At 37.8% G+C, this 23637-nt stretch overlaps 1 protein-coding gene across 5 annotated transcripts in view; it reads left to right on the top strand.

Annotated features, from left to right (window-relative positions):
* Positions 1–12359: 12359 nt before the first annotated feature.
* diaph3 (diaphanous related formin 3) overlaps positions 12360–23637 on the top strand; it is a 125168-nt gene continuing 113890 nt past the window's right edge. For 3 of the 5 annotated variants that reach the window (XM_023953384.1, XM_023953386.1, XM_023953385.1), the window contains exons 1-6: positions 12360–12652; positions 12771–12973; positions 14783–14815; positions 15167–15349; positions 17483–17587; positions 19727–19857. In XM_023953384.1, coding sequence (XP_023809152.1) covers positions 12860–12973; positions 14783–14815; positions 15167–15349; positions 17483–17587; positions 19727–19857 — 566 coding nt within the window. In that variant the 5' untranslated portion in view covers positions 12360–12652; positions 12771–12859. The remainder of the gene's footprint in view (positions 12653–12770; positions 12974–14782; positions 14816–15166; positions 15350–17482; positions 17588–19726; positions 19858–23637) is intronic. The other 2 variants (XM_023953387.1, XM_023953388.1) reach the window with 1 other exon arrangement.

Raw genomic sequence — 23637 nt, forward strand, 5'->3', positions numbered from 1 at the left:
ATTCCACTTGAACTTTTTATGTTTTTCCTTACTATTTAAAAAATCCAACTAACTTACTCAAATTCTTCAATGAACCCTGTTGTCTCTGAGTCCCTACTGTCCTCTGGGGACAGCAGTTTGGGTTTCTGCTGAATTCTGAGGAGGAGAAGAGCAAAGGGACATTAGCTAATAGATATTAGATGAAGAAAATATGACAGCAAAATGAAAAGATTTATTTTTCTTCTGAGGGGTAAACATGAAAAAGCAAACCAGAAGTTTTCAAATCTACTATGCCAGAGAGGGCTTAACGTGCTAAAAATGTCAAAACGAAAACAGCAGTCCTGCTAGAATAGAGTAGCATTCACACAATTCATCGAACAAATCGCAACATGCGTGTGCCGCAAAACAACATATCATCTATGCAAGGATACAGCAGCACAACAAATTCCCAACGTAGCAACACTTCATCAACTTCACCACAGGGTGCTGCTGCTGCTCACTAAAATAGCAATGCACAAAGAACAAAGTAGTCCAGCAACAATTCCATAATACGGTTGTGTTGCACACTTTAAGAAGCACTGCAGGAGTGTCATCAAGAAATGTTTCTTGTAGGAGATTGTTTAGTGACGCATTGCCTACTAGAGTAAATTGTTTATTCCCAAATGTTTGTCATTTTTCACACAAATATCCTTGCAAATTTTCTCTCCTTTGAGTTGTCACTTTTTAAAGATGAACAGGCCCATTTCATTTCAAAAGCTTTTAAAGGGATGTCCTTGCTTTTGTTTGCAGGAGGACGATTATTAGCTTTGAACTTAGCCATAGTTCCGCTGAGGATGAGTTACTTTAGCACAGAAAGTAGGTTTTGTGCGGAAGTGGGTTGTAAAGGTCCAAGGGTGTTGCCATTTTAAATAGCAGCAGCTAGCATAAGAAGTAAGCAGAAATCTCTTGCCGTTAAACGTGACATTTAAAAAATGTTGGGGTTTATTTGTAGCGGGACAGCTGTGTTGCTTTTTTTTTCAATTTACAGCGTGTTGAGCTCTTTTTGCCACCAAACTTAAAGGTTGTTTATTGAATTGTAAAGTGAATTGCAAATTTGGGAGTTTGTTAATTAGATTAAAATGGTTAAAAAATTACTTCAGCAAACTTCTTAAGAATATTTTCAAACCAATTGATTTTAAAAGTAGAATTTAGGATGGTGAAGTCTAAAAGGTTTATTCTCCCTGAATCTATAGTTTACTAGAAGTTTTTCTTTAATATAATGAGTTTTGTTTTTCCAAACAAACCTTTAAAGCATTTGATCAATGATTTGACATTTAGAGCAAGAGCAGCATATGTAAGTCTGGAGATCCAATCAGTCTTGGTAAATTTAATTCTTGCTCTTAAAGCAAAATCTTTTTGAAGCCACCTGTTAATTTTTTTATTGGTTTAATTAGTTATGGGATCAAAGTTTAAACTGCATTTTACATCAGCATTTTTTTTCATGAAAACACCAAGATAGGTTATTTGTGATTTGACAGGTATATAAGTCTGAAAAAGTGCATGGTGGTACAGTAAAGGTAACAGCTCACTTTATTTATATTTAGTTTGAGGCCAGATGCATCTGAAAATTTCTGGATAAGTTTAACTGCAATGGGAATTTGTACTGAGTCTCTTCGAAAGAGCATGGTGTCAACTTGACTAATAGCAATTTGTCACTATATTACACCAAAAGTATTGGCTCACCCGTCCAAAGGATCAGAATCAGGTGTCCTCATCACTTGGCCTGGTCACAGATGTATAAAATCAAGCACTCTGGGATGCAGACTGTTTTCACAAACATTTGTAAAAGAAAGGGGCACTCTCAGTCATTTCCAGCATGGAACTGTCAAAGGACGCCACCTGTGCAACAAGTCAGTCGTGAAATTTCCTCACTCCTAAATATTCTATAGTCAACTGTCAGTTCTATCATAACAAAACGAAAGAGTTTGGGAACAACAGCAACTCAGCCACCAAGTGGTAGGTCATGTAAACTGACGCAGAGGGGTTAGCGGAAGTGCATAGTGCAAAGAGGTGACCGACTTTCTGCAGTCAATTGTAAAACTTCAAGTGACCTTTGAATTAGCCCAGGTACAGAACGCAGAGAGCTTCATGAAATGGGTTTCCATGGCCGAGCAGCTGCATTCAAGCCACACCAAGAGCAATGTAAAGCGTCAGATGCAGTGGTGTAAACCCACCGCCACTAGACTATAGAGCAGTGGAGACACCTTCTCTGGAGTGATGAATCATGTTTTTCCATCTGGCAATCTGATGGACAAGTCTGGGTTTGGATGTTGCCAGGAGAACAGTACATTTTGGACTGCATTGTGCTGAGTGTGAAATTTGGTGGAGGAGGAATTATGGTGTGGGCTTGTTTTTCAGGACTTGGGCTTGGTCCCTTAGTTCAAGTGAAAGGACCTCTGAATGCTTCATGATACCAAAACATTTTGGACAATTCCATGCTCCCAACCTTGTGGGAACAGTTTGGAGCGGGCCCCCTTCTTCTTTACACACTCCTTAACCTTGTGGACCACCTTCCCAGAAGATTTGAAGCTGTAATAGCAGCAATAGGTAAAACAATAAGTAAAATAAGGCATCATGACGGAACAATATAGAATATACAATTTAGCTGTTTTTAAAAAATACTTGATTTTTTGTAGAATGGCTAATGATTTCGACAATTTAGAGAGAACATGTGTTACGTGTGGTTTCTGTGCTAATTTATGATTCAAAATTACTCCAATAAATTTTATTTCATTTACTCTTTCAAGAACAACATCCTCAATTTTAAACTCAGAAATGTTTTTGCAGTCTTCTATAGCCAAATATGATGTACTTGGTTTTTATTTTAATTAAAGACAGTTTGTTTGAATCAAACCATTGTTTGATTATGGATAATTATTTTGTTATGTCAGCAAGAAGCTTTTCCAAATTATCCAAATACAAAGCAGTGTCATCAGCATATAAAACACAATTAAACAAATCAGAAAATTCACAAAGGTCGTTTATGTATAAAATAAATAATATAGGACCCAGTAGGGACCCCTGAGGTACTCCACATGTTACAGGACACATATCAGATTTTTCGTTATTTTGAAATAAACATACTGACATCTGCATCACTAACTTTCTAACCAGGAGTATGCTATTCCTCTGAAACCATATTTCTGTAACTTACTAAGTAACATAGTGTGATTTAATGTATCAAACGCTTTTTGAAGATCAACAAAAACGCCTACAGTAATTTTCTTCTTCTCTATCGAGGAAGAAATATGATCAACCAACTGCATTATCGCCATTGAAGTTGATCTGCCAGCCCTAAAACCATATTGATCCTCATTCAATAAATTAAACTTTTCAATAAAATTATTCAGTCTTTTAAAAAAAAGGTTTTTCAAATATCTTGGAGAATTGAAAAATATTGAAATTGGTCTGTAATTTGTAAATGTATGGCGATTTCCATTTTTAAAAATTTGAATAATTTTTGCTATTTTCATGTTATTTGGAAAATGCCCTCCCTAAAAGACTTGTTAAATATATGAGTTAATGGTTCAACAATGAACTCAATTGTGTTTTTAATTACGGTAATGACATATCAATGTCATTCCAATTTTTGGATCTTTTATTTTGAAACGTTCTTACAATTTCTAGTATTTCATTTGTACCAACTTCAGACACAAACATTGAAAAGTTGTTTTGGTTGGATTTTAAGTTCTTTCAACTTCTTTATTGGCTCTTTCATTTCCATTGCACGTTTATTTCCAACATTAGCAAAGTATCAATTTAATTCATTTGTGATGTGTATGTATATATATATATATATATATATATATATATATATATATATATATATATATATATATATATATTGCAACAATTTTTTAAATAACTTGGATGCTCTTGTTTCTTATTGTTTTTTTTTGGTTAATTTGTTTATTATTTTCCAAGTATCTTGCATGTGTAACTTGTGTTGCTCAATTAACTTCTGATAAAACAGTTTTTTAGAATTTCTTATTATATTCACCAATTTATTTTTATAATTTTTATATTTATTTTCTGCTTTTTACTTTTACAAACTGTCTGTATAGCGCATTTTTCTTTTTACAAGCCTTTTCAATACCTGTGGTTATCCAAGGCTTTTCATTAATTTTTCTTTGGCCAGTTTTAATCATTGGACAGTTTAAATTATAAAGCTCTATGTATCGTTGCAGAAAGGCATCATAAGCTGCATTCACATTGGTAGAAACATAGATTTCATTCCACGTTTGATTACATAGAGCCTTCCTTATTGAATAAATGTAATCAGGATTTGTCTATGAAGACTCTCATTCATCCAGGTTGGTTTCATTGTAGTAGGTTTAGGGGATGTCATCTGGACTTGGTTATTAAAGTTAGAAGACGTTTCGCCTCTTATCCAAGAGGCTTTGTCAATTCTGTCAAGAACTTCTTCAGTAACAGTTGCGGCCAAGTTTTCCTGTAGATTCTTCATTTTACCTTCCAGGTTGTTGATGATGAAATACGTCTGTCTGATTCTGTCCTTTAAAAGTTGGGTTCTGGCTCTGTGCATGATGTTCTCGGCTCTGTGTCCTTTAACCCCTTTGCCTATCTGTAGGCTTTTGGGAATCACGTTGCTATGTCTGCATCTCATGTTGAACCTGAAGTGGTTCTTGTGGTCCGCCAATTTCCTAGCTGTCTTCTCCAATTCCCGTACCAGCTGGAGGGTATCCTTTCCAAAGTTAGAAGAAACATGTCTATGAAGACTCTCATTCATCCAGGTTGATTCCATTGTAGTAGGTTTAGGGGATGTCATCTGGACTTGGTTATTAAAGTTAGAAGACGTTTCGCCTCTTATCCAAGAGGCTTTGTCAATTCTGTCAAGAACTTCTTCAGTAACAGTTGCGGCCAAGTTTTCCTGTAGATTCTTCATTTTACCTTCCAGGTTGTTGATGATGAAATACGTCTGTCTGATTCTGTCCTTTAAAAGTTGGGTTCTGGCTCTGTGCATGATGTTCTCGGCTCTGTGTCCTTTAACCCCTTTGCCTATCTGTAGGCTTTTGGGAATCACGTTGCTATGTCTGCATCTCATGTTGAACCTGAAGTGGTTCTTGTGGTCCGCCAATTTCCTAGCTGTCTTCTCCAATTCCCGTACCAGCTGGAGGGTATCCTTTCCAAAGTTAGAAGAAACATGTCTATGAAGACTCTCATTCATCCAGGTTGGTTCCATTGTAGTAGGTTTAGGGGATGTCATCTGGACTTGGTTATTAAAGTTAGAAGACGTTTCGCCTCTTATCCAAGAGGCTTTGTCAATTCTGTCAAGAACTTCTTCAGTAACAGTTGCGGCCAAGTTTTCCTGTAGATTCTTCTTTTTACCTTCCAGGTTCTTGATGATGAAATACGTCTGTCTGATTCTGTCCTTTAAAAGTTGGGTTCTGGCTCTGTGCATGATGTTCTCGGCTCTGTGTCCTTTAACCCCTTTGCCTATCTGTAGGCTTTTGGGAATCACGCTGCTTTGTCTGCATCTCATGTTGAACCTGAAGTGGTTCTTGTGGTCCGCCAATTTCCTAGCTGTCTTCTCCAATTCCCGTACCAGCTGGAGGGTATCCTTTCCAAAGTTAGAAGAAACATGTCTATGAAGACTCTCATTCATCCAGGTTGGTTCCATTGTAGTAGGTTTAGGGGATGTCATCTGGACTTGGTTATTAAAGTTAGAAGACGTTTCGCCTCTTATCCAAGAGGCTTTGTCAATTCTTTGTCAATTTACAAAGAATTGACAAAGCCTTAATTCCCCATCAGCATTTACAACTGAAAACACGACTTGCATTAAAATCAACATTTGAAGTCCAACACTGCAAACACAGGCAAGTGATCAGTAATGTCACAAAACAAATACACATCTAGTGTGTTAGAAGATGCAGAACCACCACTGTAACAGTGACATATTTCCAACACAAGAGCCCACAGTGTAGGTTATAAATCATTCAGATCATCTTCTTTATAGGTTTGGTTCTTCAACTGGTCTTCAAATGTTGATTTTAATGCAAGTCGTGTTTTCAGTTGTAAATGCTGATGGGGAATTAAGGTGATTTATGTGCTGTGACCAAACCTAACCAACATCAGGGCTGTTTAAAATTTACCTTCTGATGATGCAGATTTTCAACTTTGACCACATGATGGCAGTGTATGCATGCTAAAAGAAGAAAATGGGTTCTTTGCTCTCTGTTTTCTCCACTATTCACCAAGCACTAGTAATAGACCACCCAAGTAATGAAGCTGCTGGTGAGGATAACATTCTTTTTATTGGGTCAGAGCCTTTATGCTGCTCCAAGAAACTCATTTAATAAAATCCAGCAAAAAGGTGCAAATTCCACGGTCCACATTTTCTCCTTGATTATGCACAATTTCATGCAAAATAGAGTCTACATTGTTTCCGTTAATTCCCAACAAGGAACAATATACTTTGATGAACTGTAAAATTGTTTAGTTCAACCATCAATAAAAAAATATTACATTTACTGCAGGGACACAGGAATTGAGAAACTTTATAAAATAATAGTCTTGAAAAATGTGTAAAGAACAAAATATATTTTAACATTTTTAAGTGACCCGAAAGCTAAAAGTATGGTTGGCTATAAAACTTCGTTAAAGCTGTTTATGTCAAACAAACACTTTGAGTTTTATTGTGTCTCATTAAATTTGTTGAAAATAAATAGCTTTGCACTTTAATTCAAAAAAGTATAATTGAATCAAGGCTGCACAGTGGTGCAGTGCTTTGCACCCTTGACTCACAGCAAGAAGGCACCGGTTCAAGTCCCTTCTGGGGGACCTGGAACAGAATCACCAAAGGGGGACCTCTCTGTGTGGACTTCGCATGTTCTCCCCGTGCATGCGTGGGTTTTCTCCAGGGACTCTGGCTTCCTCCCACCGTCCAAAAACAGGCTTTATAGGTTAATGGGTTACTCTAAATTGTCCATAGGTGTGAATGTGAGTGTGTATGGGTGTGTGATTGTGGCCCTGCGACAGACCAACATGTTCCCTGCTTTCGCCCACGAGTGGCCAGGATAGGCTCTGGCAGCCCCATGATCCAAAAAGGGATAAAATGGGTTTAGAAGATGAATGAATGAATTGAATCAATAAGGACTGATTGGTTAAAAGCCATAACCATTTGGTTGTTTGAGTTTATTTTGTTCAGTTGAGTACCTAGAGGACAATCCTCTGATTATATTCTTCCAGTGCTTTTAAATATTTAAATATTTATTGGATAAAAAGCATTTTATGATTTGTAAAAGTTTCACTAGAAGATAGAAATTAGGATGACTAAGTACTCTTTTTTCAAAGCATGCTAAACTCTAAAAGGAAATTAAGAAGGAACTGACCAACTTATGAATTCTGCTCCTCTTTACTGTGATGATTTATTTTTGATAAGCTATAAAAAAAATGTTGTTCCTTCTCTGTTAGTGACAGAAAAAACCCACAAGTCACTGAAATGACTTGAAGGTGACAAAGGTAACAAGAAAGAAAAATACACTGGCAATCAACCAATGAAAATTAAAGTTGCTCTTGAATTGTTTTTCAATAAAATCATTGAAAAAATAAGTAGTGTTTGCTGATTGGTGTTTTTATTTTTGTAATGTTTGCTGAATGAATGTGCCCCACCCTCAACACGAGTCACAGAAAGAATGACATTTGTGTCTGCAGATTGGGGGTTGGATTATGGTTTTTCTGGTTTCTTGAATCTGTGCAGGTAAAATGAAAATCTAAAACGTATCTAAATGTATTCTGGAGAGAGATGCTGTTGTAAGAAAGCTGTAAGAAATTCTTACTTGCATAAGACAGGGCCCTGCGGCGGATTGGCAACTTATCCTTCACCTTGCAGTAGCCAGGTTAGGCTCTGGCAGCCCCGTGACCCCGAAAGAGATAAAGTAGGTTAACAAGATGGATGGATGGATGGATGGATGGATGGATGGATGGATGGATGGATGGATGGATGGATGGATGGATGGATGGATGGATGGCTGGCTGGCTGGCTGGCTGGCTGGCTGGCTGGCTGGCTGACTGGCTGGCTGGCTGGATGGATGGCATACAAAAGGGATACTGATCAGAAACACACACAAACACCCAACAATGACTAAAACCAAAAGATTGGACAACTTACAACTGAGCCTGTTCTAAATCCTGGTAAAATTTGTGAAAAAAGCTGCTACATCTATAGATGAAATGCTTTAAACCTTTGGAAATACTGAAACATGTGTTGCTCATGTGAAGCTGATCAAAAATACCAACTGACAACAGCAGAAATCTTATTAGCCGTTGCAAAAGTCATTTGATTGACATTTACATGAAAGAAATGGTACAATCTTTGTTGTTCAGGTCTGTTTCATTAATGTCCTGTTCAAATGATTCTGTTGAACAAATATTCAAAAGAAATGTTTGATTTGAATGTTTTCCTAAAATGTGAATCTGTTACTTTTTCCAATTTCAAGTTATTCCGGTGATCATTAAGTCTTTCTTTAACAAAACACCAACACTTCTTTTGTTTATGTCTGTATCTGTGCTGATGAATATGCCCTGAGATATTTAATGTCGATAAAAATACCCCCCAAAAAGAAACCACTATATTCTCTGTAGCTGTTTACTAATTTCTCAAAGCAATGTCTTAACCCTACCACTTCCAGATGAAGTTTTGTAAGTTAAAGTAATCAAATATTTGAAGGGTTTTGAATATGAATCACCTTTTGACAATTCTTTGACAGATACGAAAGGCTAGTTCTACCATTATCTGAAGAGACACAATGCCATCAAGTCTGTTTGGTTTGTAGAAGAATTTTATCAGATTGTCGACTGTCATGATGGCCTTCAAAGAATATAGCAGAATAAAGGTCTTTGAACATGACAAGATTCTGAGAGGTTGAATTCAAAGAAAGGCAATTTGATACTGTGGCAAACAACTTCATTCATATGTGACATCTGACTCCAAGTACTGGCTTGAATAACAAAAATATTATTCAAATGGTGAAGTCACAGGGACAAGTGTGATACTGCAAAATGTTCTATCATCTCAGAACTTCTATGGTTAGGGTGTGTTGGAGGGTTGGTTTATGTTCACAGAAATCTACAGCTGTCTCCACAAAATTGGGTTTCATTTTTGAAGGCCATAATTTCTATCAGTTCTATGTAGCATGGTATGAACAGTATCAAAGATGATCAAATATAATTATTGGTTTAGCCTCCTCTCTGAGTAAAAATGTTTGCAACAAACACATGTGGGTAATTTTACAAAAAAGGTAAGTCATATTTCACTGCGGTGCAGACCCAGTAGGATAATAGCTGTCATGTGTGGGGGAAATTGCAGGACACATGTCAGATAATGTCACATAATAAGACATAATTGTCAACATTATGTCTGGCTGTTAGATTTCTGATTGATCCTCGTCAATGCCCAATTTGAACGTTTAAGACCAACTCTGGCTCACACAACATCTATAGCACACCATTGATTAGATACTGCTAAGTTTGTTGACTTGTGTCATATTTGAAAGGGAATCAATACTCAGTGTCCAGCAGACCAAAATACTGAGTTGATTTCATTTCAGAATTTTACAATTCTATTCAGCCTCTTGAATTCAACACTTATTTGACTCATTTAAAAAAAAAACCTTGGCTTGATCATAGACAAGGTAAGTTTATTTCTATTGCCCTTTTTGGTACAAATACAATTCAAAGTGCTTTACTTAAAACATCAAAAAAACATTCAAAAGAAATATTAAAGGCTTAGTCATTACAACAAAAAATCAAAAAAGTTAAAACAATATAAAGTAAGCTTAAAGTCACAGTGCATATGTAATCTTCTAAATAAAAACTAGTCAATTGCCGCAAAGAACAGGTGGGTCTATAGCCTGGATTTAAGTTAATTGAGTGTTTCAGCTGATCTAAGGGCTTCTGGACGTCTGCTCCCAATATGTGGAGCATATAAGCTGAATGCAGCTTCTCCATGTTTGGTTTTGACAAACAAAAGACTGGATCCAGATGGCCAAAGAACTCTGGCTGGTACATGCTGTTTCAGGAGGACAATAATGTATTTTGGAGCTAAACTATTCAAAGCTTTACCAGCAACAGAACTTTAAAGTTTCTCCTCTAGCAGACAGGCAGTCAGTGGAAAGCCCTCAGAACTTGAATGATGTGGTCTACTTTTTTCATTCTTGTAAAGTCGAGCAGCAGAGTTCTGATTAAGGTTCAGGTTCCTGATTGATTTTTGGTAGTCCTGTAAAGACACCATTACAGTAGTCAAGTTGACTAAAGATGAAACCATTAGATAGTTTTCCCAGGTCCTGGGAAAACATCAAATCTTTAATTCTTGAAAATGTTGAAGATGATATTGTGACTGCCTTGATGTGTTTATCAAAAGTTTGGTCTGTGTCCATCACCAAGTCTTTGGCCTGGTTAGTGATTTTTTAGATGATTGGAACTCTGTAGGGACCTTCAACCATTTCTCTATTTCCCAACAGTAAACTGTTGTGTTTTTGTTGAGCTGAATTAAGTTGTGGCACATCCAGTCATTGATGTGTTCAATGCATTTACTAAGAACCTGTACAGGGCCTCGGTCTCCTAGTGTCAATGTGATATATATATATTATATACATATATGTGTCATCTGCATAGCTATGACAACGCATGTTGTTCTTTATGACCTGGATCAGTGGGAGCATATTAAATAGAGGTGGCCCCAGGATGGAGCCATGGGGAGCTCCATGTAATTTCTGTTGGCTCAGATGTAAGGTTAGGAATTGTCACAAAATATTGTCTGTTTTCCAAGTAAATATGAACCTGTTTAAGACTGGCCCAGTCAGACTCACCTACCTTTCCAGTTTGAGTATTATAACGTGGTCAACGGGATCAAATGTGGCACTGAGATCCAATAAAACAAGCACTGGCATATTTCCACTGTCTGTATTCTAATCATAAGTTACTTTGGTGAGAACCGCCCCAGTACTGTAGTGCTGGTCTGATATCAGCCTGTAGTTGCTCATTTGTATAGATATGTCCCTTTTTAGGAGGGCTTTGATTACAGCTGTTTACGGTGGTTTGGAGAAAACACCATATGTAAAGACAACTGATGATTAAAAAAATGGACTCAACTAGGGATCTAAACGAAACAAAGCTGGAACTTTCAAGAGTAAAAGAGTAAAATCTTGTACAAAAAATAATGTTTTTTTTTTATTTTATTTTATTTTTTTATATACCCAGGCTGTGTCCCACCAAAGTGGGGTTGCCTAGACAGGGCACCCATTCTTATCGCCCTCCTTCTCTTCCCCAAACCCTCCTCCTTCAGTGTGTGCGTGTGTGCGCGTGTGTGTGTATGTGACTGGTCTAAGGCCTGGTCTAAGCCACACCAAACTGCACCAGGGTTAGCTGCACAGTCCAGTGTGGGCACCTCCACAGCAGGGCCTCAGCCAAGGCTAGTTTCCCCTTGCCGCTTCATCCCAAGACCAGACCTCTACCACACCCATCCATTCATTCATACACAAACTCTCTCCACCCATCCCTGTCCTGAGCAGCCTCTCTCCCCTGCAGCACAGTCATCCCTCTTGCATTTAGCGCTCTGTTTACAACCTCTTTCCATCCCATTCGCGGTCTTCCTCTCATTCTCACTCCACTCACATCAGATTCGTACACCCTGTGGTTAGGGGTTAAAAAAGAATACTACCAACGTATTCCCTGCATGTTGTAAAAGGCTACTAAAAGGGACGGAGCGAGAGGAGTGGGAATCCTCTCCCCTTTAACTATATTCCTAAATGCGGACAGGGCAGAGTTGGGAAGGGGAAGTTACCTCCCCAAACCCTTAAGATTGGGTCCTTGAATGTGCGGGGGTGTAAGACGGATGGAAGCAAAAAAATAATGTTACTTATAATAATTTGATCTAACACCTGGTGCACATTAGATAAAGGTTCTATGCCACAAGTAGCTCATTTTTAAACTATGTTGGTAAGTGAAAAAGCAAAGTACAATTCAAATCTGAGTAAATTCTGAGTGATATTTGAATTATGTTATTTCTTAATTGTAAATCTTTTTTGTTTTTTCATCCCATTAAAACAAACATACAAACTACATTGGCAAAAAAATTTAGCAGAAACACACTGTAACCCCCCACGAATACTTATAATGAAAACCTTTGTGCGCATTTTAACATATTATCATGTGGGACATAAACCAAAATAAACCAGTGACTTCTACACGGTGTGGATAATTGACAGCTTCGATTGGCCAATCAAATGTGTCTTCTAAAGTACACAGACACAGCAAGCCAATTACAAGTAACGTTAGAGGTTGTTCTGGGATGTGATTGGTTAGATCAAATACGCGGAAGTTGACGTTTAACATCGCGCGGGTCTGTCAAATAGCAAAAGCGTTCCATTTTTCCTTTAGGAAACGCTGAGCACCGCTTGTGATAGCTGCATTACTTTTATTTTGAGCGCAGACATCATATAGGTACAGTGAGTCTCTCGTTTTATGCAGACTTTTTGTTTTCACGCGCTACTGGAAACTGGGGTGTGTTGCGTGACGGTTTTCAAATTGGATTAGCGCTAAATTAAGCCTGTGTTGTTGAATGGTGTCGTCGCGGACTTGCTAGTTTAGCTGGAGAGGCTGCTGATACTCACCGTTGGTACGTTAACAGCCTTAGTTTCAGTTTATTTGTCTATTTTCCAAACATCCCTCTCCGATCGCTTGTTTTGCTATCAGCAATTTAAACTGTTGCGTGTGTGTGTAAACATTTTTGACAGACATCCATCACGATTTCTGACTGTCTGTGTGCTGACCGCTTAACTCCCCACCTAAGTATCAATCCGCGGAGAAGAGACATAAGGTTAACATGGACAGTTACAGCCAGAGGTTTGAAACACCTGCGGGACGAGAAGGTAAAGGCCAAAAGAAGAAGGGTCACAACTCATCCTATTACGATGATGGAGAACGCAAGCCAAAATTTGTGAGTATGAAAAAACTTCACTGAGTCGTTACACCAAATATTTTAGCTGTGGAGTTTGCAAGTATCACAAAAAACATCAGTTATACATAGTCCCCCCCAAAAATTTGGCTATTAAAGCATTTTGCATCTTTGTCACTATGTATCACATATTTTTGGCATTGACACGTGAGTGGGAGGCAGAAGGTAAAGAATAAACAAAGAAACTGTTATGACATCAGGAAGACCAATTATAACGTGGATGGTCCATTTATTATGTGTGTGTGTATATATGTGTGTATATATGTGTGTGTGTGTGTATATATATATATATATATATATATATATATATATATATATATATATATATATATATATATATATATATATATATATATATATATGCATACACACACACACAAACACACACACTGGTACTGTTGCACATTATGTAATGTTTTCATTTTGATTTAACTGTCAAACTTCAATATATCCAAATCTAGTTCTTGCAGGTCTATCCTTTTTGTTTGTGCAATGAACTGTTATATAAACATGAGCCATAAATTGGAGAACAGATAAATTAAAAGTAGCAGAAGTGTAAAAAGAAACCTTTGCATTTGGGTTTTATGACTATTAGTAACACAAACATACTGGGCCTTTTAGTTATATATGCCGTCTAACAGATGAGGAGTTTTAAACACACCTTTGTCAGTTGTTAGAATTGGGATCTGGCAGATTATTTGATCGACATTGTAGTTGTTTTTTCTTTCAAGTACTTGTTCACACACAAAAATAGCATTCGTTGCTGAAAACGTTATGTACTGAATAAAAATTTCTTTTTTTAAATTGTTTTTTTAGTTTTGTTTTTCTTGTTGGAACTCTGAAGGTTAAAATTAGCTCTGGGTTAAGCTAGCACTAATCCATGTGTTTCCTGCTACTACAAACCGTTTAAGACTGTCCTCCTGGTGTTTGTCTGTGTTATTTCTCCAGTAATGCACAGGGCTGTTGTCCTTGGAGGTTTTTCAATTCTATTGTTTATTAAAGCCAAACTATTTGCTATATTTTAACAATAATTTACCAGATCTATGCCTATCAAAAATCAGCTAAATGCATGGTTTTCTCTGAACCCTGTTCTTTATTGAAAAAAGAAATTCCTGTTTTAATGTTATTTGGGGATTTTCATTTAAGTTTGACTTTCTCTGCATGAAAGGTTTTTCTACCCCATCCACCAATGAAGTCCTTGCATTTAGTAGCAGAAACAGAGAGACTTTAATGTTAATGACATAGAAGTTATCATCATTAGTGTGAAAAATAACACCCAAACATTAAAAAATCCAAACAAAAAAGAATGATGAGCATTATTCGCTAGTTGTAATTAGGCTCATAAATTTGGAGGGACTTCATGTGTGTTCAGCACATCAGATGCTTCCTCTCTATCCTTGTGTGGATGTCATGATCTGACAGCATCTTTGGTTGGAAGTTCACATCAATCAAGTGTGTAATATTTCTTAGAAACGATGCTGTGAATTTTGATATAGTCTCTAAATGTTGTTTATCATATTTCTGGTAATTTTAAATGGCACGCTCCTGAAGAGACTTCTACATGGTTCAGGAAATATTCAATTTACAATATATATATATATATATATATATATATATATATGATTTTTTTTTCTGTTATTATGGAGCCATTCTATTGAAACTAGATTTTAGTGACAACCATTAAAGTCATCAGAGCATTTCTTAGAAGTTCAAATGGTTTTGTGTTGGCTGCTAAGTAAAAAAAAACATAGATTTATATACTGGCTTTCTTTTTCTGCTTTCCATCTCTAGCATTTGCCCTTTAGACACCTCACAGATGATGTGGTAAGCTTTGGAAAACTGGAACCATTTATTGTTGTTTTTATTTTTAAATCTCTGCACGATCTAACATAGTTTTATTGTTCAGACTTTTAATTTGCATGAGTAACAATAAAGCTTGGGTTTATTGTGACTCATTATATTTAACGGCACCCTAAAATATAATAGACTTTCTCTTTTTTTCACTAACTGATTATTTATCCTGTCGACTTTGCAGGAGGTTTAGTTCAACATCTCTCATATTAGTTCTTTTTACTTGCTTGTTAATGTTTCACATCTTTTTTCTTACCTTTTTTTTTATAAACAAATAATGCTAAGTAATATTTTAAATCCTAATTTTGTTTTTTCTCTTTTCAGTTGGACAGATTTGCAAGTATTCGAATCCCTGGTAGTAAAAAGGAGCGTCCGCCGTTGATGCTTTCCAAGCACAACTCAAGCGATTTGTCAACGTCTTCTTCCTCCACTCTGCATCACTTTGAAGAAGTTTCATCGAAGATAACCTCTGAAAAAGAAATATTGGCCATGTTTGAAAAAATGATGGTAATCTTTTTTTTTTTTTTTTTTTTGCATTAAAGCTATCAAAGTTCTTCTAGAGCTTTTAAACTGTTGGCTTTTTGTCATCACGAAAAGCCATATTTAGCTCTAATTTGTAGTTTCTTATTTCATTTTTTGCAACCTTGTAGATAAATCACATGCATCTATAAAGGATTTTAGTTTATACACTATATTCCCAAAAGGATTTGCTCACCTGCTTTGACTCACACGTGAACTGAAGTGCCATCCCATTCCTAATCCATAAAGTTCAATATGATGTCGGTCCACCTTTTGCTGCTATTACAGCTTCAACTCTTCTGGGAAGGCGGTCCACAAGGTTGAGGAGTGTGTAAATGGGAATTTGTTTTACCTTTTTTCAAAAAGCGCATTGGTGAGGTCACACACTGATGTGGGAGGAGAAGGCCTGACTCTCAGTCTCTGCTCAAATTCATCCCAAAGGTGTTCTATTGGGTTCAGGTCACAGAGTTCATCCACACCAGACTCTGTCATCCATGTCTTTATGGACCTTGCTTCGTGCTCTGGTGCACAGTCATGTTGGAAGAAGAAGGGGCTCGCTCCAAACTGTTCCCACAAGGTTGGGAGCATGGAATTGTCCCAAATGTTCTGGTATCATGAGGCATTCAGAGGTCCTTTCACTTGAACTAAGGGACCAAGCCCAAACCCTGAAAAACAAGCCCACACCATAATTCCTCCTCCACCAAATTTCACACTCAGCACAATGCAGTCCAAAATGTACTGTTCTCCTGGCAACCTCCAAACCCAGACTCGTCCATCAGATTGCCAGATGGAAAAGCGTGATTCATCGCTTCAGAGAAGGCGTCTCCACTGCTCTAGAGTCCAGTGGTGGTGTTCTTTACCCCACTGCACTTGGATGCAGCTGCTCGGCCATGGAAACCCATTCCATGAAGCTCTCTGCGTGCTGTACTTAAGCTAATCTCAAGTTCACATGAGGTTTGGAGCTCTGTAGCAATTGACTGCAGAAAGTCGGTGACCTCTTTGCACTATGCACTTCAGCATCCGCTGACCCCTCTCTGTCTGTTGACGTGGCCTACCACTTGGTGGCTGAGTTGTTGTTGTTCCCAAACTCTTACGTTTTGTTATGATAGAATTGACAGTTGAATGTGGAATATTTAGAAGTGAGAACATTTGTTGCACAAGTGTCATCCTATGACAGTTCCACGCTGGAATTCACTGAGCTCCTGAGAGCGACCCATTCTTTCACAAATATTTGTGAAAACAGTCAGCCTGCCTGAGTGATGGATTTAATACATCTGTGGCCAGGCCAAGTGATTAGGACACCTAATTCTGATCCTTTGGATGGGTGAGCAAATATTTTGGTAATATTTGGGTAAATATTTGGTACTATAATTGACACTTAATGGTCTAGATGTATGTACTGCTTAAAAAGTAAACACAAAATCCTGCAATCTATAAATATCTGACATTCCTTACCATATACAACAGGGATGGGCAAACTTGGGCCGGCGGGCTGGATCCATGTTTAGTCCGCCTGTTTGGTTTCCTGACTTTTTGTCTTTGTCTTCATAAATAGTGTTATTTATTTTATTAAAAGGATCATGAATGACTAAAACTTTATTATAGGGCTTCACAATAAAAGAAAGATCAAAGAGTTTAAAGAAAGTTTAAAGAAAAAGCGTTCTTGTGGCCCTCACAAGAAAAAGTTTGGGGACCTGCTCTAGCATCCATGTGGTGTTGGAAGATTTGTTGTTTTTCATTCTTCCCATCATTCAAACACCACATGAATGCAGCATTTCTCAAGTTTTACCCGAGGTACATCAAGCCGTTGGTGCAATTATCTCTAAAATGAGAAAAAAAAGTTTTAATCTAAAAACTCTAAAACGCTCTGTTTTAAAATATAATTTTCAATCCAAATGTTTTCATCCAGATTCCAAGTCATTTCTTTATCACTCCACGCATCTGCTCCTGATTCGGCCTTTCTATCCAATTTTAGAACCCTATGTGGCCCGCGAGTCAAAATAATTGCCCACCCCTGATATATACTAAGTATAGAAACCGACTCCAGTAAACCCACAGCCTGCTTGTTAAGGAAAGACAAAACACTTTTGAACATTGTTTATTGAAATGTCTTTGTTTCAGGAGGACATGAACCTAAATGAGGACAAAAAGGCTCCCTTACGGGAAAAAGATCTCAACACAAAGCGAGAAATGGTCCTCCAGTATATTTTTGCTGCCTCCAAATCTGTGAGTTTTTGCTTTCATGAATGTTGTGTTGCTTAGTTAACCCTTTAACATTGGAGATGTCGCCGGCAACACCTGACAAACACACTCTCTTTGACATGCTACATCTCCTCCTGTTTACGCGATCAGCGTGAAACAATTGATTTTGACGTGGAGAAAAGCGGCTTTGCACCAATATGCAAAACATTTTCAAATGAAAACTAGTCCACGTTGGTACAAAATCGCTTTTCTCTGCACCTCTATCAGCTAGTTTACATTGATTGTGGAAGCACCTCACTACTGTGAAGTGGGACGTGTTCCATATTAGCTCAAGGCTGCTTTACTCCACCTCAGAATCAGTTGGAATTATGTTATTTGCATGAATGGTTGAAGAGTTACAGTAGTCAAAAGAACATCAACACCGCTCCTACGTTTGAAGTATTGTAATTTATTCTTATGTAAATTGTGGTTTAAAAAGTAAATGTGTTAATGTTTTTCTCTTTTATCATCTTTAGAGCTCTTTAGCTTATAGATGGTTTCTATATGCGGCCTTCATTTTAAAATGCGTTTCATTAAAGAAAAAGAATAAAACTACAGATTAATTACAAAACACTTTAATAGGTCTAGAAAATATTTAAAAAAATATAAAAACAGAAGTGTTAACATTTGCGTCATTTATTTCTCCTATAAGCTGAGGCTGATGTTGACTCGCAGATCTCTCTCCCTAAAATTCAAATCGCCTGTTTTTTTAAAATGGCATGTTTTTTTTTTAATCAAGCCAACTGAAGAGGTTTATGGATGTAGTGATGCCGTTACAGTTGGTTATGGGCTGTCTGCGTGTAAAAAATGGGCAAACAGGTATGAGGCATGCAGGTGGCCCGCACAAAAATTTGAGACTGCAGACCGCTTGGTGAGCCCGTAGAGCAAAAATGTCCATGCACGTTTTGTGCTACGGGCATGCTGTGGGTGACGGGTTGTAGTGAGCACCTAAACAACACATAAGTGTAAGTGATGGTGAAGAAGGTGAGACAGAGGCACATCGTGCAGATTTTTCATTTTTTCAACCCCCCCAAACCCTGCATACTGCGCCAGGAGCCTGGTAATGCTGTTCAAGTGATAAGTGTGGCCCTTATGCAGTCCTTGTGTGCAGCCTGTTTGTTAGAAAATTGGACAATCAGAGCGTAGTTTGTATGCATCCTACAGGGACTTTAATATGGCCTGCAAACCCCATGCTTTGAGTAAGTGACATGCACCTTAATGACGACTGTAATGTGGCATGGGGTCTGTCCACATGTAACGTACATTATCCTTACAAATACTTCATGATACACTTAGCACACGCGCGACAATCACACTTCAATTTTCACGACGTCACTTAAGGTGGCCGTATGAGCCTCAAGCGAACTGCAAGACACCCCTGTGCTCCTGTCCATGCGTCTCTACCGGCCCGGACAACCCCAAAGCATGCAGCACCTGTACAGTTGCATGAGATTAAGGCCTTGGTCCCAGCGAGGAGAGGGTTAAATAGAGGCGGTTAATTCGCTGTGGCGACCTCTAAATAGAGGAGCCAGAAGACAAAGACATTTTTTATCCAAACTCCCAAATTCAAATGTTAATGTTTGCCCATCTTCCAGGCATGGACTAAACCTAAACTATCGTGTCATATTTAGTCCTGGTAACCGAGCAGCAGAGCTGTTCTCACAGTGGGGATGAAGACATTAGCAATAGCAAGAGGGAATCATTCTGGATTGTTCCTAAATAGTAGGTAAAACCCTTTTACACTTGAGTTATCGCCAGCAACACCTAAATAAAACGTGCTCTTTGACCTACTGTAACTCTTTGACCCTTTACAAACCAGATTCTGAACCAGAAAAAGGGTGGCTGCTTTTCTTTGCGTCTGAATCCGCTGATTTACATTGATTGCGCCAGCACAAAGAGGAGCCTCATAGTACTATTGCTCATCATCACATTTCAATTAGACGTGCAGTCAAACCAGATCCTTGAAGTGGATGGGAGCTCTCCTCATCGTTGCACCATACTGTTAAACTTGGTTCTGCTTTCTCTGCGTGTTTGTCATAGTTGCTAATTTATTAACCTCACACAAGTTTTGTTTTGTATCCTGTATTTGAAGATGTTTTTTTTTTATTCCTTTTTTCCCCCCAGGGTAACCTTAGAAACAGTCATCAGATATCTCCCCAAGAATTTCTTTGTGAGCTGAAGTCAGGGGTGATGGATGACCGCCTGTTTGCTTGTTTGGATTCATTGCGAGTTTCACTAACCAGCAACCCTGTCAGGTATGGTACATGCTTGATGTCCAACAACAGCTGCATTTTTGTTATTATTTTGGGGTTCTAGCACACTCTTCGTGGCCCTTTTTAACTTTTACTTTACAAGTTAAATGTTTTCCATTAGCCTGTCTCTTTCTTTCTCAACTTTTTGTTATGTTATAAAAGGCGTCATGTCGCTTCAAATTCAAATCATATTATTTGTTTCGTAAACTCCATGTCATTGATCTTTAATTATAAAAGTCATTTACATGCATCACTGTTATAAATCAGAGTTCTTGAGCTCTTTTTTTTTCTCTCCAAAATATTTTGTTTCATACATTCTGCATATTTATTACATTTCACTTTGATGGTAGAGTGAACACGGTCCTGGGATTTTCCTGTTCTCGCATTAGTCGGTGATGCAGTTTCAAAAGCGTTTCAGACGCTGTCAGGAGCAGAGGGCTGCAAAGACTTTCCTGAAGGTCAGAATTACTCTGAACCTGGTTTATTCAAAGAGAATAAAGGGACTGACGTCAACAGCTTTGTTTCATGGAGTTTATTCAACTGTGACTGCTAATTTTAATAATTAGTACCTTTTCGCTAGAGGTCCTGGGAAAAAAAAGAAGTCCTGCTATCAGTGCTTTTTAAAAACTGACTTAATTGGTTCCCATGTCTTTTACTTTGTAAAGCCTGCTTTGAATGTTAATGAATACATTTAAGGTAGCACACTTAATATACATGGACTGTGTTTGTCAACAGTGTTTAATTTTCTCTCTCAGTCAAATTTGATTTGTGTCTTTTTTGTTGTTGTTGTTTCACATTGAGCTTCACTTTGAGGTGTTCAATAGTTTTTTTGATTACTTGATGCCAAGCTTCCCTGCTGTTTTTGCATGCTGTAGAGATGCAGACTGCATCAGTTGTGAGTTCTCCACTTTGTATGCCGGCCCTGACTTGCTGTAATGAGGTTCATCTGGACCAAGCAGTATAAAGGGCTCTCTGAGGGTTGTGGGGATATGAAACCTCTTCAAGGACAATATACAGTGTCTTTATGTCCCATCTCTCATGTTGCCTATGTATCATGAATAAGAATGTTGAGGTACTGTTATGGTCTGATATAAAAAACTGGGTGATGGTCCTTGATGTTGTCGATTTCCACTGCTCATAGTCTAAAGAAACTCCAACATTTTAATCTGTGTAGTTTGATGTACAATTATACTCAGACAACTGTGAAACATTCTCATAGTTGTTTTTGTTTTCCTAAATGTTAAAAACTCTGCATTCCCTGGTGTTGGCCACTGTGGACATGGTGGACATGCTTCTCTCAGTAGTTCAGAAACTGACATGCATGCTGTAGTTATAAGGTCGTACTAAGACTTTGTGTGTGTGACTGAAATAGTGGTTTTTACCTTGAGTGGTTATTGAAAGCTTTAAGTTTTCAGTTGTTTGACTATTTAGGAATTTAAAGCTTTTAGCAGCAGTTGTCGGATTGGAAGATTGGAGAAAATGCAGGTCCAGTACCCATTTGTATGCCCACGTGTCGATGACGTCACGATGCTGGAGTCCACATTGCTGCCTTCGGCCGAGCTTGGCATGGCAGCTCTGCCACCACTGGTCACTGTTTTGACCTTGAAGAAGCGGCTGTGGTGCAAGGGCAGAGTGGTTGACCTCTGATTGGAGGTTTGCTGGTTTGGTTCTGGCCTATGTGTTGTCACCTAAAGTCCTTTGAGCCTTAATTAAAGTAGAGAAGCATTATAGAAGTATATGCCATTTACTCTGTTTTGGGTGGCAAGATACATTCCTATCAAAGTAACTTAAAATAAAAAAAAAAGTTAGTTGGTTATTCTCTTGGTTTAGGCTGACAGACATTATTTTTATCAGGCTCTTTATGGTCTATTAGACACGTTTGAAGTAATATAGTCCAGTTGTATTACAATGTGAAGCTTGTCTGATTCCTGCGCGCTTTACTGCAGTTTTTATGTCTGCTTCCATGAAGAATGGCCACAACTTGAGCTTATAGGATCAGCAAGGCTACAATATGTAATTGTTTTAAATGGATTTGATAAATGGTTCTGAGAAAGAAGTGGGAATTGCTTTTTTGATTCTGTATTGAAACTGACCTTCATCTTTAAGGCTTCAAATTTATTTTCACTTTAGTTACAGTCATAAAAAAGTACACCCTCAGCAAGCAAACCATAAATCAAAAGACCCTATACATGTAGAGGGACAAAAAAAAAAAAAAATCAAATTTCATACTTATCCTACATCATACATCTGTGAAGGGAATGTAAAAATCCATGGCTGCACTTATATGGAAAGCAACATTTGGGTTTCTACAAAGATCAAAAAGGGAATTAAAAATATACAACTTTTAACCTTGGTGTGCATCGCTTGCATTTCTTCCGATCCTGCCCAGTCATTTCAAACATTCTATTGAATTCAGTTCAATTTTATTAATATAGCCCATTATCACAACACACCTGTCTCAATGGGCTTCACACCGGTAATTGTACAAACATAAAATCCGTCAAAACATACATCATGTTGAAATCTGGATTGTGATAGGGTTATAAACCAATCTTGATTCCTTTAATTTTGTTTTGCTATACATTTACTTGTATACTGGTTATTCATTGTCCTGTTATTGATCACCATTTTGGTCATGAATAATATTTTCCTTATTTACTGTTTACTATATGTAGTGATTTCATATTCATCTCACATTTTTAACTGTTATTACATCAGTTTATTTTCTTAATTTTTTTCCCTCCGTAGGGATTTCGTAGTCGGCCGACTTGCTATACTAGTGACTATACATTAAAAGTAATTTCTTTTTCTTGCTTCATATTCACTTTAGTGAAGTGCAATACTATGCTTAACTGCCTGGAAACCTTAGTGGTATTCTCTTGAGATGCTGTTGGAAGTCAATCTAACTTGACTATGAAGTTAGCCAGAATAGGCGCCTTTTAATGTGATTTTTTTTTCTTTGATTCATAACTGTTTTTGTTTCTCATGGAAGGGGGTTATCGGTCTGCTGCTGCTGCGGCAGAGTTCTTGGTTTGGGGAGGACTGGGTACTCTCCCTTCTTTTTACATTCCACCATCCACCTCAGAAAAACCTAGACACTCACTCGAGCACAGGTGCTATCTCACCTTTGCACAAATAGTTTGTGTGACTGAATGAAATGTTTCACATGTGTTAGTCTGAATGCATAAGTATGCGTGTGCGAACTTTAACTGTATTATGTCCATGTTTACCTGTTTGAATATGAAGATTATTGGAGCCAAAAGGAATGCTTGTAACATTTGAGTGTGTGTGGACAGACCCCGCCCCTTTTAGATTTGTATTACATCCAAACCTGACAGTAATGATTAGAAACCTCCAGCATCATGTTGCTTTATGATGCTTAACACCCCCCCTCTATAATCACCTTCCTACCCCTCCCCCCGTTACTAACATCCCTCTCTCTTCTACTCTCCTTTTCTTTTCTGTCCGTTCCAGCAAATAACTGTTATAAATATAATTAATATGAATCAAGTTTAGCCTAAATTACCAAAGGGGTTTATTCAAATATACATCTGGTGTGTCAGAAGATTCATGACCCCATGTTGTAAAAGTAAAATATGTCGAACACAAGAGGCCTTCAGCTCTCATCTGTTTGCTCAGCTGTTGGACAGGACAAGTTAAAAAAGAAATTTAAAGATCTTTGATCGCTTGTTGCACATTTTTTTTCTATGGGTGTGCTGAAAGCAACAGATTGTAGCGAACACTTATGCAAGGTGAGAGGCAGGCGTGTCTCCCAGATTTTTT

This window comes from Oryzias latipes, chromosome 3, assembly GCF_002234675.1.
Source record: "Oryzias latipes chromosome 3, ASM223467v1".
NCBI lineage: Eukaryota > Metazoa > Chordata > Actinopteri > Beloniformes > Adrianichthyidae > Oryzias > Oryzias latipes.